Source organism: Ranitomeya variabilis, chromosome 2 (assembly GCF_051348905.1).
Source record: "Ranitomeya variabilis isolate aRanVar5 chromosome 2, aRanVar5.hap1, whole genome shotgun sequence".
NCBI lineage: Eukaryota > Metazoa > Chordata > Amphibia > Anura > Dendrobatidae > Ranitomeya > Ranitomeya variabilis.
In genome coordinates, this window is record NC_135233.1 from 237,656,306 (window position 1) to 237,678,254 (window position 21,949).

The 21,949-nt window shown below is 46.3% G+C and overlaps 1 protein-coding gene across 2 annotated transcripts in view; it reads left to right on the top strand.

Annotated features, from left to right (window-relative positions):
• The window catches only part of LOC143805197 (ficolin-1-A-like), a 100,076-nt gene that overhangs the window by 59,116 nt on the left and 19,011 nt on the right, over nucleotides 1-21,949 (top strand). For both annotated transcript variants that reach the window (XM_077284175.1, XM_077284176.1), the window contains 3 exons: nucleotides 14,524-14,556; nucleotides 16,978-17,105; nucleotides 19,418-19,547. In XM_077284175.1, the coding sequence (XP_077140290.1) occupies nucleotides 14,524-14,556; nucleotides 16,978-17,105; nucleotides 19,418-19,547 (291 nt within the window). The remainder of the gene's footprint in view (nucleotides 1-14,523; nucleotides 14,557-16,977; nucleotides 17,106-19,417; nucleotides 19,548-21,949) is intronic.

Here is a 21,949-nt window from a genome sequence, read left to right on the forward strand (position 1 = left end):
GAAACCCCCAAAAGTGAGACCATTTTAAAAACAGCATCTCCTGACATATTGAAAAATGCTGTAAGGTAGTTTATTAACCCTTCAGGTAATTTTCAGGAATTAATTACTGTAATTAAAATTATTTTTATTAATCTCTAAACACAACATTCAATGATGATATAAAAGAGGACCACTACCACCAATTAAAAAGGAAAAATGCCAGGAGGTGCCTGTACCTGTCACTTACGTGTTTCCCCTTTCAAGGTTCATCAGGAGTGAAAAAAGTATAAAGAGGCTTCTTAGCTGATGAAGACTGTGCTAAAGACCGGCATAATAGCGGGGTTTTGAGCTCAGGCACATGAGGCACAATCCCCCTCCATGATGTGCATGGTATGATGCATGTTAATTGAAGCGCGTCGAGTGTCCCTTGGAGCTCTTAGTTTTCTTGAATTTTCATCTGTTGATAATCAAGTGTGCACCCATAATGTACGGCAGAGTTGTATTTGGCATTGATTAATTTTGACTTTTTCTGTTTTATGCTTGGGGTGGTGCAATATGAAATGTGGAACATTGGCTAAATAATGCCAAAAAGATTTATCTGAATAGGTTCCCATTGAGACTGTTTATAATTGTCCCCTAATATTCAGTGGAGTTACACCTTGTAACATATTGAGCTCACTGTATAATTTTTTGGACGGTGCAATATGATTTGGAGATACTCTCATATCGTTGCTCTATACCAATGCTAGACAATATTTATCTTTCTATCCCCTCACTGCCCATTATTTACTGTTCCCTATAGACACACAGTTGGATTTCCTAGGGAAAGGAGGGACAGCCACCGGGAGCGGGGGCGCCAAGAATTTGTTTATCATCTAAAGGCCCCGTCTCACATAGCGAGATCGCTAGCGAGATCGCTGCTGAGTCACAAGTTTTGTGACGCAACAGCGACCTCCATAGCGATCTCGCTATGTGTGACACGTACCAGCGATCAGGCCCCTGCTGCGAGATCGCTGGTCGTGTCAGAATGGCCTGGACCTTTTTTTGGTCGTTGAGGCCCCGCTGACATCGCTGAATCGGTGTGTGTGACACCGATCCAGCGATGTCTTCACTGGTAACCAGGGTAAACATCGGGTTACTAAGCGCAGGGCCGCGCTTAGTAACCCGATGTTTACCCTGGTTACCAAAAAAAAAAAACAGTACATACTCGCCTTTCGGTGTCCCTTGCCGTCTGCTTCCTGCTCTCACTGACTCCCGGCCGTACAGTGAGAAGTGAGAGCGCAGCAGTGACGTCACCGCTGCGCTCTGCTCTCACAGTACGGCGGCTCAGTCAGAGCAGGAAGTAGACGGCAAGGGACCTGGACACCGAAAGGCGAGTATGTAGTGTTTGTTTTTTTTGGTAACCAGGGTAAACATCGGGTTACTAAGCGCGGCCCTGCGCTTAGTAACCCGATGTTTACCCTGGTTACCCGGGTGCTGCAGGGGGGACTTCGGCATCGTTGAAGACAGTTTCAACGATGCCGAAGTCGTTCCCCTGATCGTTGGTCGCTGGGGAGAGCGGTCTGTGTGACAGCTCCCCAGCGACCACACAGCGACTTACCAACGATCACGGCCAGGTCGTATCGCTGGTCGTGATCGTTGGTAAATCGCTTAGTGAGACGGGGCCTTTAGGTGCCAACCTCCGCTGTCCGGCAGGGGATAGATTAAGGACCTTTTTTCTATTGGCCTATCAACCTTTTTTTGGGCATTTAGCACCTTATCAATTTTGTGGGTGGAAAGAATAACACAATTTCCTCACATCTAATTGTGAATTATTGTCTTGAACAATATCCTATCTCCTTTCCTCTTTCCCAGACCCTATTAGGGCTGGATAGGGACTAGAAGGGAGAGTCGACGGTGAGAGGGGGCACCATTGCGCAGGTGTAGGGTGCCAACCTCCACTGGTAGGTAGGAATAGTCTAGCAAAGTGACAGGTACAGGCACCTCCTGGAATTTTTCCTTTTTAATTGGTGGTAGTGGTCCTCTTTTATATCATCACTGAATGCTGTGTTTAGATTTTAATAAAGATAAATTTAAGTACAGTAATTCTATACTGTGAATTCATTGCTTAACATCTGTACATATAGCATTTTCTATAGATGGTATTTTAATTTTTCGGAATGAATGCAAAGTGACATGATAGGAATGAAAAAGTGTATTTTTACCACCTAAATGTTGCTAACTTTTGAACAGGCCACTGTAGCCGTCAGACTCTAAGGTCACTATTTGGCCATGAATTGCCATGGCAAACATCAGGACCACACAATCCTGATCTCAGGGTGCCGATGGGGATAAATAAGGAGACCCCACACTCTGCTAACCATTTATATGATGTAGCTGTAAGGGGAGTGACAGAGGCCGCCATGTGCCTCTCCCTCTCTTGACCATGTTGGCATTGCATATATGCTGCTCTATAAAGTTTTATGTACATTGTTATCGTTGCTTGATGTTATTATATTGTAATGTACTTTACATTGACTTGCCATAGAGATAGGGAATGAGAGTGTTAGAATAAGCTTAGACTGCTTTCACACATCAGGTTTTTGCCGTGAGGCTCAATCCGGCGATTTTTGAAAAAAACGGATCCGGCGAAAGCTGTCGCCGTTTCTGTTTTTTCTCATAGACTTGTATGTGGCCTCCCTGCTAACACCCTTGCACCTCTCCAGTCCATCCTTAACTCTGCTACCGACTAATTCATCTCTCTCCTCGCTACTTCTCTGCTTCCCCCCTCTGCAAATCTTTTCACTGGCTCTCATTCCCTCAGCCTATCCAGTTCAATTTACTAATACTGACCTACAAAGCCATCCATAACCTGTCTCCTCCATATATCTCTGAACTAATCTCCCGATACCTTCCCTCATGTAATCTCCAGTCCTCCCAAGACCTCCTTCTCTCCTCCACACTTATTCGCTCCTCACCCAACCACCTCCAAGACTTCTCCCGAATATCCCCATCCTCTGGAATTCTTTGCCCCAACACATCCGACTATCAACCACATTCGGATCCTTCAGACGGAACCTGAAAACCCACCTCTTCAGGAAAGCCTACAGCCTGCACTGACCCCGCTGCCTCCTCATGACTACCGGAGCTACTGCCTCACCAACACTGGAGCTCCTGCAACCCTCAACCTATTGTCTCCTTCCCCACCATCCTGTAGAATGTAAGCCCACAAGGGCAGGGTCCTTACCCCTCTGTATCAGTCTGTAATTGCTAGTTTGCTTACTGTAAGTGATATCTGAAATTTGTATGTAACCCCTCCTCATGTACTGCACCATGAAATCAATGGTGCTATATAAATAAATAATAATAATAATATTAGCGCCGGATTACGCCGGATGGCCTCACGTTTCATCTGTCTTTCGCCGGATCCAGCGAAAACTGTTTTTCCGGCGTCTGGAAAAAACGTACAAAGTTACGTTTTTTGTCTGCGGTGAAAAACCAGATAGCGCCGGATCCGGCGCTTCCGGCTTTTTGCTACAATGGAAGCCTATGGGCACCGGATCCAGCAATTGACGGATCCAGAGTCAGATTCCATTTTTTTAAACTGAGCATGCTCCGATACAATTGGCCAGCCCCCAGTTAGGAAACAGATATAAAGCCAGCCAAGTAGCCCTTTACTCATCCATTTACCAGCCAGCAAAACACAGAGAACACCTGCTACCAGAGCCAGAGCTGAACCTGTCACCAGCGCCAGAGCGGAACCTGCCACCCCACCAGAGCCAGAGCTGAACCTGCCACCAGAGCCAGAGCTGAACCTGCCACCAGAGCCAGAGCTGAACCTGCCACCAGAGCAGGAGCTGAACCTGCCACCAGAGCCAGAGCTGATCCTGCTCCAGACCAGCCAGGCAGCAGCCAAGCCAGCCAGCTACAGCCATGTTTTCATCTGGGAGCCCTTTCCCGCGTCGTCAGCGCTGTGAGGTAAATAAATGGTTTTTGGGGGTTTTCTGGCAATGTTCACTTTTTTTTTAGTTTTGGCGATGTTGACGTAATATATATATATATACATATATATTATATATATTATTAATATACTGTATCACTTTCGTATAACAGGAAGCTGCAGCAGAAGAGGTGCTTCTAGAAGGAGACGTAAGGGGTGGAGAGATATCCGAAGTGGGCTCGCAATTGGTAAGGTTACATGCATTGCAGAACCACATTATCACACACATCACAGTACACACAACACAAAAACAGATTATTACAGACATCACCGTATGCACAACACATAGCCTACATCCAAGCACATAATTTTTTTTTCTTTTAGTCTTCTGATTCTGTGGCTCAATCTAGAGGTCCTCAAAGCACCTCCCAGGGTCGTCGGCATGAGCGTCAGGCCGGTCGCCATCGAGTAAGTACGTTTCTTTTTTTGTTTTGTTTTTATTTCCACTTTATGTTGTTTTTAGTCTAATGTCTTTGTTTTTTGTCTTTTTTAACAGGCTTCACAGTGTGCTCCTGACTCGGACGGTGAGGAGGCCAGACTAGATATCGACCTCCTTATCGATCTAATCCGAGAGCAGGAGCCGCTGTGGAACATGCTGGACCACCTCCACGCAGATCTTGGTGTGACCCGGCAGCTCTGGGAGCAAGTATGCCAACAACTTGTGGACAACTGGGAGGACCTCGATGTTCGGGCCCAGAATCTAGCACGTAAGTATTCACAGTTCAGTTATGTTGCTGGATGTAATGTGTTGTATACTAACCAATTTGTGCTTTCACTTTACAGGTGAAAAAGTTGTAAAGCGATCAATCAGGGATCGCTTCAACAAGGAAATCAAGAAAGAGATGCAGGCCCTGAGTGGATCGGGAGGACGCAGGAGCAAATATAAATATGCTAGAGCCCTGTCGTTCCTCCGGTCGACGATGGTGAGCAGAAGGTAAATATTACCCACCACATTTAATTAAAAATGTTTACATGTCTAACACTTTTTTTAGGGTTTGATCCCTCGGTCCCATCCACCCCTGCTGGGGCATCGTGACAGACTTCGTTACATGAAGCTGCTGGTGAGAATATAGCTTTTCCTTTACCCCACCCCTCTGACACTACTGCCTCCTCTAGAACAACTGTGGGTTCTGGGCGGCAGCGCCAGAGGGGTCAGGAAAAGAGCTATGCATCCGAGTTCTTGCATCTGAATGCAGCCTTCCAGAACTGTCTCAAACTGTTGTCTGACCAAATGACTGCAGGATTTAATTTGCTCAACAACAGTATTCTTGAGTTGCACACACGTCTGGATATGATGCATTCAGATGCAAGTAACTCGACAAACCACTCCTTTTTCCAGGCAGTACTCGAGCGCATAGACAAGCTATCTCCTGACCAGCAGATGCATGTAATGCAAGCCTGCCAGTTTGCCATAACGCATGTTACCTCCCAAGCCCCTCCACCCGCCCCAGTAGTCCCTCCACCGCCTGGTTCCCCTCCCGCCACTGTCCCTCCTCCCCATCCTATACGATACCACCAATCTGCCCTGTACCAGCAATCTGCCCCGTACCACCAATCTGCCCCGTACCACCAATCTGCCCTGTACCACCAATCTGCCCCGTACCAGCATTCTGCCCCGTACCAGTTCCCAACCACATCACCTGCACCTCCACTCCCTGCCCAATGTAAGGAGGTTGCTTTCCCTGCTCCTTGCCTGGAACCACTTAGCCAGACAGCTAAGTTGTTGGGGGGAAGACTTTCTGCCCTGGAGAGAGGGGACAGGTTGACTGCTGGGAAAAGAGAGGGGAGTGGTCAGAAAAGTGCGGGAGAGAGAGCGCGCCAGAGAGGGGACAGCGTGCCAGAGAGAAAGCAGGCTGCAGCGCCGCGCTCCCCATGACAGAGTGCTCCCCGTGAGGGCACTGAGGCTGAGATACCCACCAGAGTGACGGCTGGATGTGAGGGTGTAGATTTGGAAGCCTCCAGAATCAGAGACAGTGACTGTGCAGCCCTGGTGACCGCAGTGACAAGCAAAGAATCCCTGGTGACCGCAGTGACAAGCAAAGAATCCCTAGTGTGATAAGTAACTACCCAGAGTGTGTGTGACAGCGTTAATACAGGGAGACTGTCAGCCTGGTGCATAGAGGCTCTTGCAGAAGCGACTAGACTGTGCTATTTCCTGGTTTCACTTTCACTTTGCGAAGAACAGATTGCAGAGAGACTTAACCCCGGACCTTCCAGGAGACACAGAAGAGACTTCAGGATCCCAAGCCCTGCTGGTGACTGTATCCACATTGGGAAAAGGACCCTCCAGTCAGGACCTCCCTGGGCTGATAAGTTACAAGAACACTCGTTAACCCTTTGATTCCGCTTAACTGTTTACTGTTTTACTTGACTATTAACCCCGTTTACTCCCTGCGAGGAGAATTTTACCCCTGTTAATAAATCCCCTTCAACAGTTGGTCTGTCTGTTCCGTGGTGACATACGCAACCCTGCATTCTATTACACTTGGCGTTGTCGGCAGGATGTCACACGGTAGCACGGAAGGGGCAGACCAAGCAGTTGAGGGAGGCCCCAGGTCTAGCATCTCCCTGGGAGCCATGTTAGCTAACCTACCAAAATTTTCAGGGAGTAATATCATGTTGTGGGGTTGGACGGAGCGCATCCGAGGGATGATGCGGATACATCCTATGACACCGGCACTGCAGGCGGAAATAGCTGTGATGGCCCTAGAGGGGGATGCACGGGACTCTGTTATGCTAAGACCCCCCCAGGCGAGAGATACCCTGGACAAAGTATTACGTATACTTGAGGAGACGCATGGGGACCCCACTGACGTAGGGGAGCTGCGCATGCGACTGTTCCGCCGGGTACAAAGAGAGGGGGAGACCGTGACGCAATATATGAACGCACTGCAGGAGCTTCATACTGCCATTATACGGAAGGACGGCATAGGTGTGGGGTCAATTGACGTTGTAGTGCGAGACCAACTGGTGACAGGCTTGCGAGATGTATTGATGAAACAGGCCCTGCGAGAGCGCATGCGTGTAAAGCTAGATATGACTTTCTCTGAGGTCGGGAGTGAGGCACGCACACGCGAGCAAGAGCAAGGGGTGGTAGTGCCAGTGGGAAAGGTATGGAGCAGGGAGGTAACAGCCCCTCAATGGGTAGAAGACTTGAAGAAGGAGCTTAAGCGAGTCCGTGAGGAGGTGGCTGAATATAAGAAGATCCCTGCTGCAGAAACCACCCTCCAAAGTGAGACTAGTGCCGTTCGGCGAAGAAGACTGCCTAGATGCTACAACTGCGGAGCATCCAGTCAAAATGAAGAGGAGGCAATGTGGACCCGGGATTCCCAGCTGAAGATAAGAAGAATCTGGGAGGAGATTGAGAGTCTGGGGAAAGCCCTTACTGCTGTTTTGGGGACCAGCGGCGTATCCCGAGGTAACGTGCGGAAGCCGCCAGAAAGAGATATAGGAGAGGTGCGCCACATAAAGAAGGCTTCGGTGGCGGCCCCAGAGTGTAACTCCGTATCCTGGGATGAAGAGCAACCGCAGATGAGAGATGTCCCCTGCCGAGGTCGACGATCCAAACTGAAGCGCCCTCCAGACAGACGCAGACGTGAGTGCTGGACGTGCAGAAAGGTGGGACACATGTCCATAAATTGCCCTACCCGAGAAGAGCGGTGGCAGAGATCCGCTCACCCCTCTGAGGGTCCTGCTAACTGGAGGGAATGTCGCCCCTGGAGGGAATGGTACGGCAGGAAGAGAAGAGTTCCACCTAGGACAAGACAGTACCACAATGTCGGACACCAAGGAGAGGTGGAGAAGGTGTCAAGCATCTCTGGTGAGACTCAGACCGGCAGGAAGAAAGTGACGTTCTCTCGAGAAGACCACCAAAGTGCTTTACTACCCTGTCCAGCACGAGTTCCTGAAGAAGGAAAGAAAGTGCCAAGTGTTCCTGCGACACTCGTTTTCAATGTCCGAGCCGATGAGGAGGAGGAACCACTGATGTCGTCCCCTGAGGTGAAGAATGTGCTGGCTGTCAGCTCACCAGTTCCTGATCGGACAAGGGAAATGGAGCAGCTGTGTGAGACAGGGCGTGTGGCTGAGAATACCTGGGAAGTGATGCCCGCAGAGCCCGGCGCAGATGACAAAGAGTCCGGCCTGCATGGTCTTAATTCATCTGACTCAAGGTTTGACAAGAATGCTCCTGTCAAAGAGAGGGGGAGCTATGAAGAAGAATTGCGTGTACTAAGCCCCCAAACTGAGGAGCCTGAACAAGAAGTCCCTAAAGTTTCCGATAACGACAAGGAGGAGGATGAATCATCTACGCAGACATCTGCTAGTGGCAAAGCTAAGAAGAAGAAGAAGAAAAAGAAGAAGACAGCAGTTGTTGATGACGCAGAGAAAGCATATCTCAACCTGACTGATGAGCAGCTCCTAAACCATTTAGTCTTGGAGTATCTACAAGAAGAAAGGCAGAAGGAGATGCGAGAATCGCAGGTATCTGACTCCCCTCCGAAGAACAAAGAGAAGCACGAAGAGTCCTCGCCCGTGGAATGGCGAGCTTTAAGAGAGGGGGAATGTAAGGAGGTTGCTTTCCCTGCTCCTTGCCTGGAACCACTTAGCCAGACAGCTGGGTTGTTGGGGGGAAGACTTTCTGCCCTGGACAGAGGGGACAGGTTGACTGCTGGGAAAAGAGAGGGGAGTGGTCAGAAAAGTGCGGGAGAGAGAGCGCGCCAGAGAGGCGACAGCGTGCCAGAGAGAAAGCAGGCTGCAGCGCCGCGCTCCCCATGACAGAGTGCTCCCCGTGAGGGCACTGAGGCTGAGATACCCACCAGAGTGACGGCTGGATGTGAGGGTGTAGATTTGGAAGCCTCCAGAATCAGAGACAGTGACTGTGCAGCCCTGGTGACCGCAGTGACAAGCAAAGAATCCCTGGTGACCGCAGTGACAAGCAAAGAATCCCTGAGTGTGATAAGTAACTACCCAGAGTGTGTGTGACAGCGTTAATACAGGGAGACTGTCAGCCTGGTGCATAGAGGCTCTTGCAGAAGCGACTAGACTGTGCTATTTCCTGGTTTCACTTTCACTTTGCGAAGAACAGATTGCAGAGAGACTTAACCCCGGACCTTCCAGGAGACACAGAAGAGACTTCAGGATCCCAAGCCCTGCTGGTGACTGTATCCACATTGGGAAAAGGACCCTCCAGTCAGGACCTCCCTGGGCTGATAAGTTACAAGAACACTCGTTAACCCTTTGATTCCGCTTAACTGTTTACTGTTTTACTTGACTATTAACCCCATTTACTCCCTGCGAGGAGAATTTTACCCCTGTTAATAAATCCCCTTCAACAGTTGGTCTGTCTGTTCCGTGGTGACATACGCAACCCTGCACTCTATTACACAACCTCCACTCCCTGCCCACTACCACCAGTCTCCTTCCACAGCCATCATGCCCCCAACACAACCCTCTTCTCCACCCACCACCTCTTCTGCCTCCCAATCCCTCCACTCCACCCCTCAAACCTTCCAAAATAACAACACTACTCCCGCTTTTATGTCCACACATTCTCTTTCTTTCTCCACCCCTTCACCTTCTGTTTTTCCTCCTGATCCGTCACCACCACTACAATCCTCTGTCCACTCCCAGTGTCGAAGTGTCCCAATCTGACAGCCCCTCCAGTATTATCTCCACCCCACACTTTTAAAATTTATAAAAATTCTGTATATAATTTGTAAATAAAACAATTTTGGGGTTTAAAAACTTTGTGTTTCATTTATTAAATTATAAGGTGAAATACTTTGGGTAAAACAAGGTACAATACTTTTGGTAAAACAGGTACAATACTTTTGGTAAAACCCAACCAGGTACGAAACTTAGGGTAAAACAGGTACAATCCTTTGGGTAAAACAAAAACAGGTACAATACATAGGGTAAAACCCAACCAGGTACAATACTTTGGGTTACAAGGGTAAAGACTAATTGTTCAAACTCTCTCATCCTGCCAGTCTACTCTTCCTTGAGGTGAAATAAAATATTCATCAAATTTGTCCCTCATTGTGGAAACTGACACAGAACTTCTATAAGTAATGTTCTGATAATCATGCAATGTGGTGTCTTCAAAGTTGTCATCATTTCATATAACAAAATTGTGCAGGACCACACAAGCTTTAACCACCTCGTCAACAGTGTCAGTCTTCAGGTTGATAGCGGTTAACAGAACTCACCATTTTGCTGTTAAAATCCCAAAAGCGCACTCCACCATTCTGCGTGCTCGTGTTAGGCAGTAATTAAAAACTCTCTTTGTTGGCGTCAATCAAACTACTTGAGTAAGGTTTAAGCAGGTGTTCTTAGAGTTGGAACGCTTCATCTCCAACACAGACAAATGGCATTGGTGGCCCAGAGGTTTCAGGGAGTGGTCTTGGTGGTGGAAATTGGAAGGTGTTTCCATAGAGATTACGCACCATTGCAGACACCTTGAAAACTTGGGAATGATTGGAGTGGCCATAGGCCTCAATATCGACAGCTATAAATTTGTATTCTGCATCGGTGATGGCAATGAGCACAATAGAGAAATATTTTTTGTAGTTAAAAAATTCAGATCCAGATGGAGCAGGTTTCACAATGCGGATATGTTTCCAGTCCACTGCACCCAAGCAATTGGGAAACTGACAAATTTGTTGACATTTTTCTGCTATTTCCAGCCAACTCTCCGATGTGGGATTTGGTATAAATTCACCATGTAGAGAGTCCCACAGTGCACGGCAGGTGTGCTTCACAATTCCCGAAATCGTCGAAATCCCAACTGAAAATGTAGTGAAGAAAGGGATTCTCCAGTTGCAAGGAATCTGAGGGAAAAAAAAGCAAACATTAGTACAAAATACCAGCAATAAGTCAGCTTTAACTGTAGGAGATACAATAAAAATGGCTTACCTGAGAGTCACCATCAGACGCTCCTCCGGTGAAACTGAGAAGCGGCAATATGTGTCACTTCTTGCGATGAGGTGTCCAATCCGCTCCACCAACAAGTTGAAGTTTTCCGCTTAGCTGAAAATCTTCTCGGGGTTTCCTCGTAACTCCATGTGTAAAGTAGAATAAACCCCACGTGTCATTCATTCTCTGTGATGTTATTGGGTGAATTCAAAACGCAGTCACCGCAGACGCATGATGCACTGCTGTCTCTCTCGCTCTTTCTCCAGAACAATCGCTTTCAAACTATTCACCTCAACAGTAAAATCCACAGAAAATCTTCAGAATGTTCGCCATAACGCCTTCCATCTTCACAACTTGCTCCTCTACAACCTGTCAAAGATGGGCTGTAGGTACAATGTATATATAGGTTTTCAGTAGCCAATCACGTTTGGGAGCCTCCCATGGGTGTTTTTAATAACCGTATCCATCGTAAAACGGATAAAAAAAAAGGATGCCAAACGGATTGGATAGATCAGTTTTTTTGCCGAATCCACCAGACGGTTCCGGCAGAAAACCAGATCCTTTGCATCAGTTTTTCACAATTTATGCCGGATCCGTTGCTTCGGCGCGATGCCAGATTTAGCCTGATGGCAAAAACCTGATGTGTGAAAGCAGCCTTAGTTGGAATAAGGGGTTTCCAGGCTGGGTGGAGTTACAGATGTGTGTAATGCAGAACAGTGAGATATAGTGGAGAAACTTCCTGGTTAACAGCAGAGCAAGTGAGATAGCAACAGGAGATGGAAGATGGATTAGTGCTGGGGCTGGAGCAGGGCCGGCGTTAGGGGCAGGCAGACCAGCCAGCTGCCTGGGGCCCCCACTCCTCCAGGGGCCCCCAGCTAGCGGCAAGTCATGCAGCCACTATGGGGCCCCTGTGAGGCAGGGGGGCCCGCCTGCCGCCAGCGCCGACTCCCCCGCCGCATTGAACTATACCGGCGTCTCCCGGTACAGTTCAAAGCAATGATGGAGGAGAAAGCATCACCTGACGCTCCCTCTCCCATCATTCCCCGCTCTGCCTCTGACACAGCGGGTGCGCGTCATCGCGCACTCGCTGTGTGTCAGGCAGTGCGGCGGCAGCCGCCGACACAGGAGCAGGGAGCAGCACGGGCTCGGGGAGAGGTAAGGAGCTTGTGTTTTTTGGGGGGTTTTTTTGTAACTGGACTGTGCGGCCATTCTCGGGAGGAGAGAGGAGGGGAGGGAAGGGGGGATGTGGGCAGTGCTGTATACTACTGTGGGCAGTGCTGTATACTACTGTGGGCTCTGCTGTATGCTACTGTGGGCAGTGCTGTATACTACTGTGGGCAGTGCTGTATACTACTGTGGGCAGTGCTGTATACTACTGTGGGCAGTGCTGTATACTACTGTGTGGGCAGTGCTATATGCTACTGTGTGGGCAATGCTGCACAACTACTATGGGCAGTGCTGTATACTACTGTGTGGGCAGTGCTGTATACTACTGTGGGCAGTGCTGTATACTACTGTGGGCAGTGCTGTATACTACTGTGTGGGCAGTGCTGTATGCTACTGTGTGGGCAGTGCTGCACAACTACTATGGGCAGTGCTGTATACTACTGTGTGGGCTGTTCTATATACTACTGTGTGGGCTGTGCTATATGCTACTGTGTGGGCTGTGCTATATGCTACTGTGTGGGCTGTGCTATATACTAAGTGGCTGTGCTATATACTACTATGTGGGCTGTGCTATATACTATGGGGTATATTATATTCTATGGGGGAGGCTGTATTATATTTATATTCTATAAGGGTTGATTGCATCATACTCTATGGGGGGGCTACATTATACTATATGGGGGGCTGCATTATATTCTATGGGGAGGTTACATTATACTCTGAGGGGGTGTTACATTATACTCTGGGGTTGCTGCATTATACTCTGTGGGGTGGTGGCTGCATTATACTATATGTGGGCTGAATTAGACTGTATCGAGGACTATGGGGAATACATTATACTATATGAAGAACTATGGGACCGTGCATTATACTATGGGAAGTGAATTGTACTTCATGGATGACTATGGCAGTGCATTATACTATATGGAGCACTGTGAGGATTGTATTATGCTATATGGAGATCTGAGGAGTATATTTTAATATATGGAGGACTATGAGGAGTGTATTATACTATATGGAGGACTATGGGAAGTGTATAATACTACATGGAGTACTATGAGGAGTGTATTATACTATATGGAGGACTATGGGGCACATTATATTATATGGAGGACTATGCGGTGTGTATTTTACAATATGGAGGACTGTGGTGCACATTATAATATATGGAGGACTATGGGGTGTATTATACTAAACAAGCAAAATGCTGCATATTCATTGGGTGATTGGATTGTTTATGCCGGAATAAAAATCATTGTTCTCAGCAGGACGTCGCCGGTGTAAACTGTAGATGTGCTGCTGATAACATGATACTGTATCGTGATCTGTTAGTGATCTATTAGTGATCGTTCTGTCCCCGTCTGTTCATTCTTTCTCAGACGGTGGAAAGAGGCTGGGAAACAAGCATCCAACGACTTCATTATTGTCGATCACACTCGTTTAGCAATATGTTAGCATTTGGGGCCCCATTTTAAACTTTGCCCTGGGCTGGAGACTGCTGAGGCGGTGCAGGACCCCAGAAAGGGCAGCGTGCGAGCGGTCACCATACAGTGTAGTAATCATTCTGAGAAGAGATGGGGCCTACGGCCGGGACTAGGCAGAACTGAGTGCGCCTTTTACCTTTTCCAAGAGAAACCGGATGGGGGAATGATAGAAGATGGTGGACCTATGGGCACGAGAGCTGCAGGAGGGAAAGGAGCGTCTTTGGGACGAGAGATGCTAGAGAATGCAGGGAGAGTTCAGGAAATGCAAATGAAGGTGAATTGTGTTGCATCTGTGTTAAAACCCCTGTGTTCAAGTAAAGTTGAACAGTTAAGCATGAATACCGAGTCTGGAACTGTTTGTGTGAATCCAGAAGCTGGAACTAGGAATACAGAAGCAGAAGGAACCCAGGAGCCAAATGTGATTGTTCTACTTTGCACCTATCGCACACAGCTGATGGGACATTATGTTTCCTTTGTGGGGTGCCAGGGTGTGGGAACACAGCAGCTCAACGCCATGACTACCACCCTGGCCACCTCACATAGTCACTAAGGTGTTAAACAGATATGGACAGTGCCAGCACTGCTCGTGGCTGATACAGCAAGGTGTCAGCTATAGTAATAATATAGTATAGTAGTAATAATAATAATAATAATAGTGTACAGTCGACAGCTGCTGGAATGTCACCTGTATGGGGATGCTATTCTCTTATATCTCAGGTCAGTAAAAAGATGTATTGACGGTCATAAGGGGTTAAAAAAAAACATGGCTACTTTCTTCTAGATAAAGGGTTATTCTTATCTGTGGTCTGTGTCTGTTATGCATATGATGGGCCTGACCTCAATATCCGAGTCAGCTTGTGTTGCTACATAGGACACAGTCAGTACCCATCAAATCTGTGCCGAGCCTGCAAGTCTCATTTTTATAGACCTAGGAAATTATATGGCACCAATAATCCATTTACATACATATTGTCACAATTACTCATTGTCATCTTTTCTTAGGAAGCAAAGGAGAAAAAGGTGAACTATTTCGAGGTAAGATAAGGACTTTGCAGATATTAATTTACTGGGTGACCAGACATTTCGGTATCAATAGCTCACGGCTGACCTGAGGTTAGGTGCAACTGGTACATAATGTTTACTCTCGGTTTTTTAAATGTCCTCATCATAGGGGGAAATTCACTCGAAAGAGGCCACAAATATTCTATTGTAACTCCTCTTAGAATGAGCAATCTGAACCCAAAAAATACTCTTCATACCTTGATGTATGAGTAATTAGCTGCATAACATGCAATGATGGAAGTGCTGATCGATAGTGACATAATACACATGCAATTTTGCCTTTTCTGCAGATCTTTGATGTGGCTGAACATTGGGACAGTTATCTTGCTCCTAACTTATCATTCCGATGTGGGGGTGTAATGTGGCTTTGGGGCAGAAGCTGTGCGTGAGGTACTCTTATGCCACGCCATGATATGCTACTGAAAAACTGAGTCCTGATTCGGTGGGAATGTGCAGTCGTGTTTCCGTTGCGGACACTCCACAGTGTAGCGTGCGCTGTGATTGGCGCCAGTCCCTTTGGATCCCACAATAAGGAAACCACACCAGCTTGACGTCCTTTGTACTAACAGTCACATGAGGCTACGTTCACATTTGCGTTGAGGAGGGCTGCGGATGGCTGTGTACTTCCTCCCTTCCTCCTCCGTGAAGCTCAGCCTATGCTCCGCCCACTTCTGCATGCGTCCTGCGTTTCCCTGTGTACCTATCTTTAACATTGGGTACTCAGGACATGCGGATGTATGCAGATGCGTCCGCATGCGGCGATTTGAGGTGTGCGGCGACCGCACGGAAACACAAAATGTTGCCTTTCCGTGCGGTCGCCGCACTCCTCAAATCGCCGCATTCGGATGCATCTGCATTCATCCACATGTCCTGCGTACCCAATGTTAAAGATAGGTACGCAGGACGCATGCAGAAGTAGGCGGACCTAAACGGCAGAAGTGCGGAAGTTGGCAGAGCTTCACGGAAGAAGTATGCAGCCGTCCGCAAAGCCCCTGTATGCAAGTGTGAACCCGGCCTGACCGCAGCTCCTGAAGTCTGCACAACAATAAGGCATTCCAAAATGTCCCTTAGAGACCCCTTCTTAGAAGTTTCTTACCATAGGTCCCCCAACGTATGTGCTTAAGGAGTACAATGCCACCAATGGAATTCTCTTGTTCTGTCTCTCTCTTCCTGATTTCTTCACATACACACACATCAGGTGATGATTGCCTTCCTCAGAGGGTTTCCTTTCTTCTTCCTTTTTCTATCACTAACTACAAAAACAAGAACTGCTAGACTGGTCCCTATTATCCCTCCCCAACTATGGGCCAGACCTACAGTTAACCCTGTCACGCCTGACTAACAGACACTGCAGGCTCCAGGAGGATAACACATATAGAACAGTACATTTTCATACATTTATAACAAGGGTTTCCAAAGAGGTGCAACATCATCCTCTCCATCTCTACAGGGGCATCCTGGCTTTTTCAAAGCTCCATTTTCTGAGGAGCACATTGTATATTATTTAATTCAGAATGCTTTGTACGAGTGAGACCTGTTACAGAATATTCGGGGATGCTTTCAGGTGACTCTTCCTGCAATACATACTATAAAATATACTGTACTGACTCAGTTTTGGAGCACACAAATTTCGTGTCTTAAATGGATCAGTTGCGTAGCTGATGCACATGGAAGCAGAGGGGCTTCATTGATATTATGGGGTCCATATTGGTCATGTTATGTGTCAGTTTTTAGAACAAAAGAATGCGCACAGCAGAACTTTTTTTTCTGTTCTATTAATTGACACACAACAGAACCCAGACAGACCCCATAATATGGCTCTTCTGATTTTATTTGCACCAGTTAAGCGACTGATCACTTTTTGCCATAATTTCAATTTGTCTGACCCAAAAATCAAGTAGCTTCAGTTTTCTGACAAAGTCTTTCTCCATTTAATGTTGCGATGTAGCACGCCAATTCTCTGCAGGTCCTTGTTCATACACTTCCAATAAGGGCACCTTCCCTTTTGGTATTCCAGCAGTCTTCTTCCCAGGGCTATGCAGGCAAATAGGCCAACATGGCTTTTACTACATGGTCGCATGCAAGCGATTCCAAATAATTCTGAAACTACTCTGAGCTCTGACTAGGGACTATGGCCACTATGCAACTTTCATCAGCATCTCCATGTGATGTACCTTCAGGAGAGAAGGAAATTTCCTGAAATTCACTCACTATCTAAGACAATCAACACTTGATGAGCTGTTATCGCCCATATATTACATTTTTATACAAGCACACAGAGCAGAAATTCTCCATTATTGTGCTGCTGTTAGGAGTTGGATAAAACAGAGTAACATAGGAAAAAAAAATTTATATATATATATATGAACATGCATGTTCCCATTTATTTTGTAGCTGCAAAGAACTGTAAGGAGCTGAGGGACCAAGGAATTATTTTCAGCGGCTGGTACACAATATATCCAGATGGCATGCAACCTTTGATGGTGCTGTGTGACATGATCACGGATGAAGGAGGTTGGATAGTAAGTTTACAATTGCACTTTCAGATGACTTTGATGATTTTTATGTGGCCTCAGTGTGGAAACAGTTCTAAAATCATTTGGATATTTAAAGCTCTAAAAAAAAAGATCAAATATGCAATTTTTGAAAGGGAAAGACGAGCGATATGTAGAGAAAGTAGAAGGTATAAGATGTTATAAAAATGTTTAAATGACTGTAAGGACAGAAGAAAAGAGGGGAGAGAAAGAAATGTGTTCACGATAGTCTGTAATCGGGGAAGAATGAAAAAAATTGGTAAAAGTAGAGTAAATATTGGCAATCCAATGTTTTCAGACTTTAGGAGGATTGTCTTGTTTTGAGTATTCAAGAATTTATCCAAATTGACTTTGGTTTGGTTTAAAAATAATTGTACAGTAATGGAGGTTGGTTGGGCAGCAATGAGTTTACAAGAGTGTGAATCAATGTAAAACCGCAGACAATCATATTAATGTAACATTTACACTCACCGGCCACTTTATTAGGTACACCATGCTAGTAACGGGTTGGACCCCCTTTTGCCTTCAGAACTGCCTCAATTCTTCGTGGCATAGATTCAACAAGGTGCTGGAAGCATTCCTCAGAGATTTTGGTCCATATTGACATGATGGCATCACACAGTTGCCGCACATTTGTCGGCTGCACATCCCAAAGATGCTCCATACAAGGCAGGATGGATCCATGCTTTCATGTTGTTTACGCCAAATTCTGACCCTACCATCCGAATGTCGCAGCAGAAATCGAGACTCATCAGACCAAGCAACGTTTTTCCAATCTTCTACTGTCCAATTTCGATGAGCTTGTACAAATTGTAGCCTCAGTTTCCTGTTCTTAGCTGAAAGGAGTGGTACCCGGTGTGGTCTTCTGCTGCTGTAGCCCATCTGCCTCAAAGTTCGACACACTGTGCGTTCAGAGATGCTCTTAGGCCTACCTTGGTTGTAACGGGTGGCGATTTGAGTCACAGTTGCCTTTCTATCAGCTCGAACCAGTCTGCCCATTCTCCTCTGACCTCTGGCATCAACAAGGCATTTCCGCCCACAGAACTGCCGCTCACTGGATTTTTTTTCTTTTTCGGACCATTCTCTGTAAACCCTAGAGATGGTTGTGCGTGAAAATCCCAGTAGATCAGCAGTTTCTGAAATACTCAGACCAGCCCTTCTGGCACCAACAACCATGCCACGTTCAAAGGCACTCAAATCACCTTTCTTCCCCATACTGATGCTCGGTTTGAACTGCAGGAGATTGTCTTGACCATGTCTACATGCCTAAATGCACTGAGTTGCCGCCATGTGATTGGCTGATTAGAAATTAAGTGTTAACAAGAAGTTGGACAGGTGTACCTAATAAAGTGGCCGGTGAGTGTATATCTTCATTATTTTCATAAAACCCTTTGGCTACTGATCCCTTTCATCTAAAGGGCAAGCGAGGACCTAATTGGGCAATGATAGTCCTGCAGAAGGAGATTTGAGTCTATAGACATTTATGTTAAAACAATTTGTTCAAGGTCTGGAATTGCTAAACTTATCTTTTTTTATATAACTTCTGTAGTGCAACGGGGTTGGTGCAGTGTGACAGGCAGTGACCACAGGGAAAGTTCACAGCAAAAGTGTTTAATGTCAAAAACTCACACAGTGTACAGCACACGGTATCCTCCGGATCGCAGCCGGGAAACGAGACAGTCCATAAATGTGTCCGGTTGCCGAGGGCGACTGCACCATCGTATCACCCTGCAGGGTGTCAGTAGTTTGCTCTGCTGGGCTCTGTTTACTCTCACACAGGCTGAGCTTTTGCAGAGCCGACTGCTCTGCTCGCTGCAAACTCCACTCTGATACTGACACACTCAACCCTCTGCTGCAAGGGAGTTTACAATAACCTGTGGCCGCATGCCACATGGAAGACCCACCCCCCGGTAAATGGACTGCCCCACTGCCATCCTGTGGTCCGTTTAAAAAATAAAAGCCCAGAGCTGGTTTTCCTAAATCTGCTCTGGACAAATAGCTTGTCCAAGACTACACTTACTTTTATTCTGCATTGCAATTACAGCTACACCTGTGACTGCAATGCACTCCCGCTGCCTCAATATGCTTGTGTGCGCATCCTGGGGACACATAGCGACCCTCGCATATGACCCCGGTCACTGCCTCACACTTCCTTTGGGATTTTTAGTCATCCAATGCCAGTTACAATCCATAGACATACTGTAGGCAATCATAATAGTTGGCTGTAAAGCCAGGATTTTCCTTGTGCTGTTCTGATCTTAGTTTGGATAAGAAGATGAATAAATCTACCTCTCTTTCAGGTGTTTCAGAGACGAGTTGACGGTTCAGAAGACTTCTACCAGGATTGGGAAACCTACAAAAGAGGATTTGGTAATCAAGCAACTGAGTTCTGGTTGGGCAACGAGAATATTCACCGTCTTACTTCTGGAGGTAGAGATCAAGTCCTGGTCATGGTATCAATGCTGCCGAAAACTTCTTAATTCAATTCAGATTAAGTCAATGGTAACTCAGCCACTATAAAAGCCCAAGCAAAAGATGCTGCTGCTATTTTGTGGGAAATGTGGATAACAGAGAGGACCTCAGAGAGGACTTAAAGTACCGTCACACTCAGCGACGCTGCAGCGATATAGACTACGAGCCGATCGCTGGAGCGTTGCTGTTTAGGTCGCTGTAGAGACGTCAAACACAGCAACTCCAGAACGATGCAGGAGCGATCCTGTGACGTAACGGCGACTCACTTATTGTTCTCGCTGGTTGTTAGCTCCATGTAAAAGATTGCTGGCATCGTTGCTTTTGCTGTCAAACACGACGATACACGCCGACCTGACGACGAAATAAAGTTCTGGACTTCTAGCTCCGACCAGCGATATCACAGCGGGATCCAGATCGCTGCTGCGTGTCAAACACAACGAGATCGCTATCCAGGATGCTGCAAAGTCACGGATCGTTGTCGTTCTCATTGCAAAGTTGCTGAGTGTGACGGTACTTTTAGAGATACATAGTACAAAGAATACAGATGGACAAGGAGATAAGAAGAGATAGATTCCATTACAATAAATTGATAGAGAGATAGGAGCCACTGACACTGTGTCAATCAGGGAGCAGCTGCTGCCAGTGTTGCAATCACATTCACTTAACTGTGACATAAGGAATAACTTGGTTTTTGGGAATAATCCTTTATCAACGGGATAGGAGATAACTTGCTGATCAATGGAGGACCCACAGCGATCCCAAGATCAGAGCTTTCGAACCCAAGAGCAAGGCGCTGCAGCCCCATCCTAAATGGAGCAGAGGTGTGCATGTCCATACATTGTCTATGGGACTGCTGAGTACACACCTCAGCTTTTTCAGGCAGTCCCATAGACAATGTATGGAGTGCATATGTGAGGTGATGGGGAATATGCTGCTGATCGTCACCCACCATTACCCGTTTGCATGTAATTTGCAACTGCTGTTCTGTTTCAATAGTAATGTACATGGACATTGAGAACATTGTTGCCACAGCGGGGTCCCAGCTGTTGGGACCCCAATGATTAGCAAGTTATCCCCTATCCTATGGATGGGGATAACTTGATTTTGGGGAATAACCCTTAATTAGTCTCCTCTGAGTGCAAGTGAAGTAACACTTTAGCACTGGATGCCCCTAACTTTTTTTGCTTCTGTCACTGGGCAGTCTGTGAGTGCTGCACCCAATGTTGCTTTATTTTTTTCTGCATCAAATTATCAGCATTAAACACCACACCACTATCATTCTAGTGTAGTCTATATCCAGATAGGGCTCATACAGATGTCATGATTTTTTTATGCAACAAAAGACCCAATAATCATCAGTGTTTTGGATCAGATTTTCATCAATGTGTCCGTTTTTACCATCAGTGTTTAATCAGGTTTTTTTGTCTAAAAAAACAAACGAATGTTTCTCAAGCAAGTCAGTGAGAAAGGGACAGCACATGGGTGGTATCTTGGAGCTGTTGAATTTTTCTCTCGGACCCACAGACTTCCATTGGCAAATTTGATCTGTGACTCAGATACCACACCACAATTTATTCTAGCTCAGTCTCTAACAATTTAGCGAGGCACCACACTAATGTTTTGCATCTCATCTGTGCAGTGTCTGCAAGTGCCGCACCCAATATTGCTGTATTTTCTGTGTCAAACTACTAGTATTTAATCATCACACCAGTGTCCATTGTAGGTTGCCTGTGACAAGTGATGTCTGTCAAATATGATCCGAGCACAGACTGATCAAAGGTCTCCTGACGAACACTCAGCAGCCTCAGGCATCGTTCACACGTTCAATATTTGGGCAGTACTTTACATCAGTATTTGTAAGCCAAAACCAGGCATGGAAACGTATAATAGAAACACGTCACCACTTCTGTATTTATCACCCACTCCTGGTTTTGGTTACAAATATTGATGTAAAATACTGACCAAATACTGAACGTGTGAACATACCCTAAGGCCACGCTCACATTATCAGAATTTGCAAGCCAAAACCAGGAGTGGAACAATCGGAGGAAAAGTATAATAGAAACACGTCACCACTTCTGTATTATCACCCACTCCTGGTTTTGGATTACAAATACTGATGGAAAATACTGACCAAATACTGATAGTGTGACCGTGGCCTTACACACATCTTTTCAGAGCTTTGGAACACTTTCAATTTGTGATTAATCAATTCGCTCTGAGTCAAATTTTAGGATGAATCGGACAAATCAAACCTGATAGGAATTTCAGGAAATTCACTCAATCTCTTCAGACATAAAAATAATTTTTATAAAGATAAATTTATATAGACATTTCCCTAAAATGTTGTCCATGGAGTA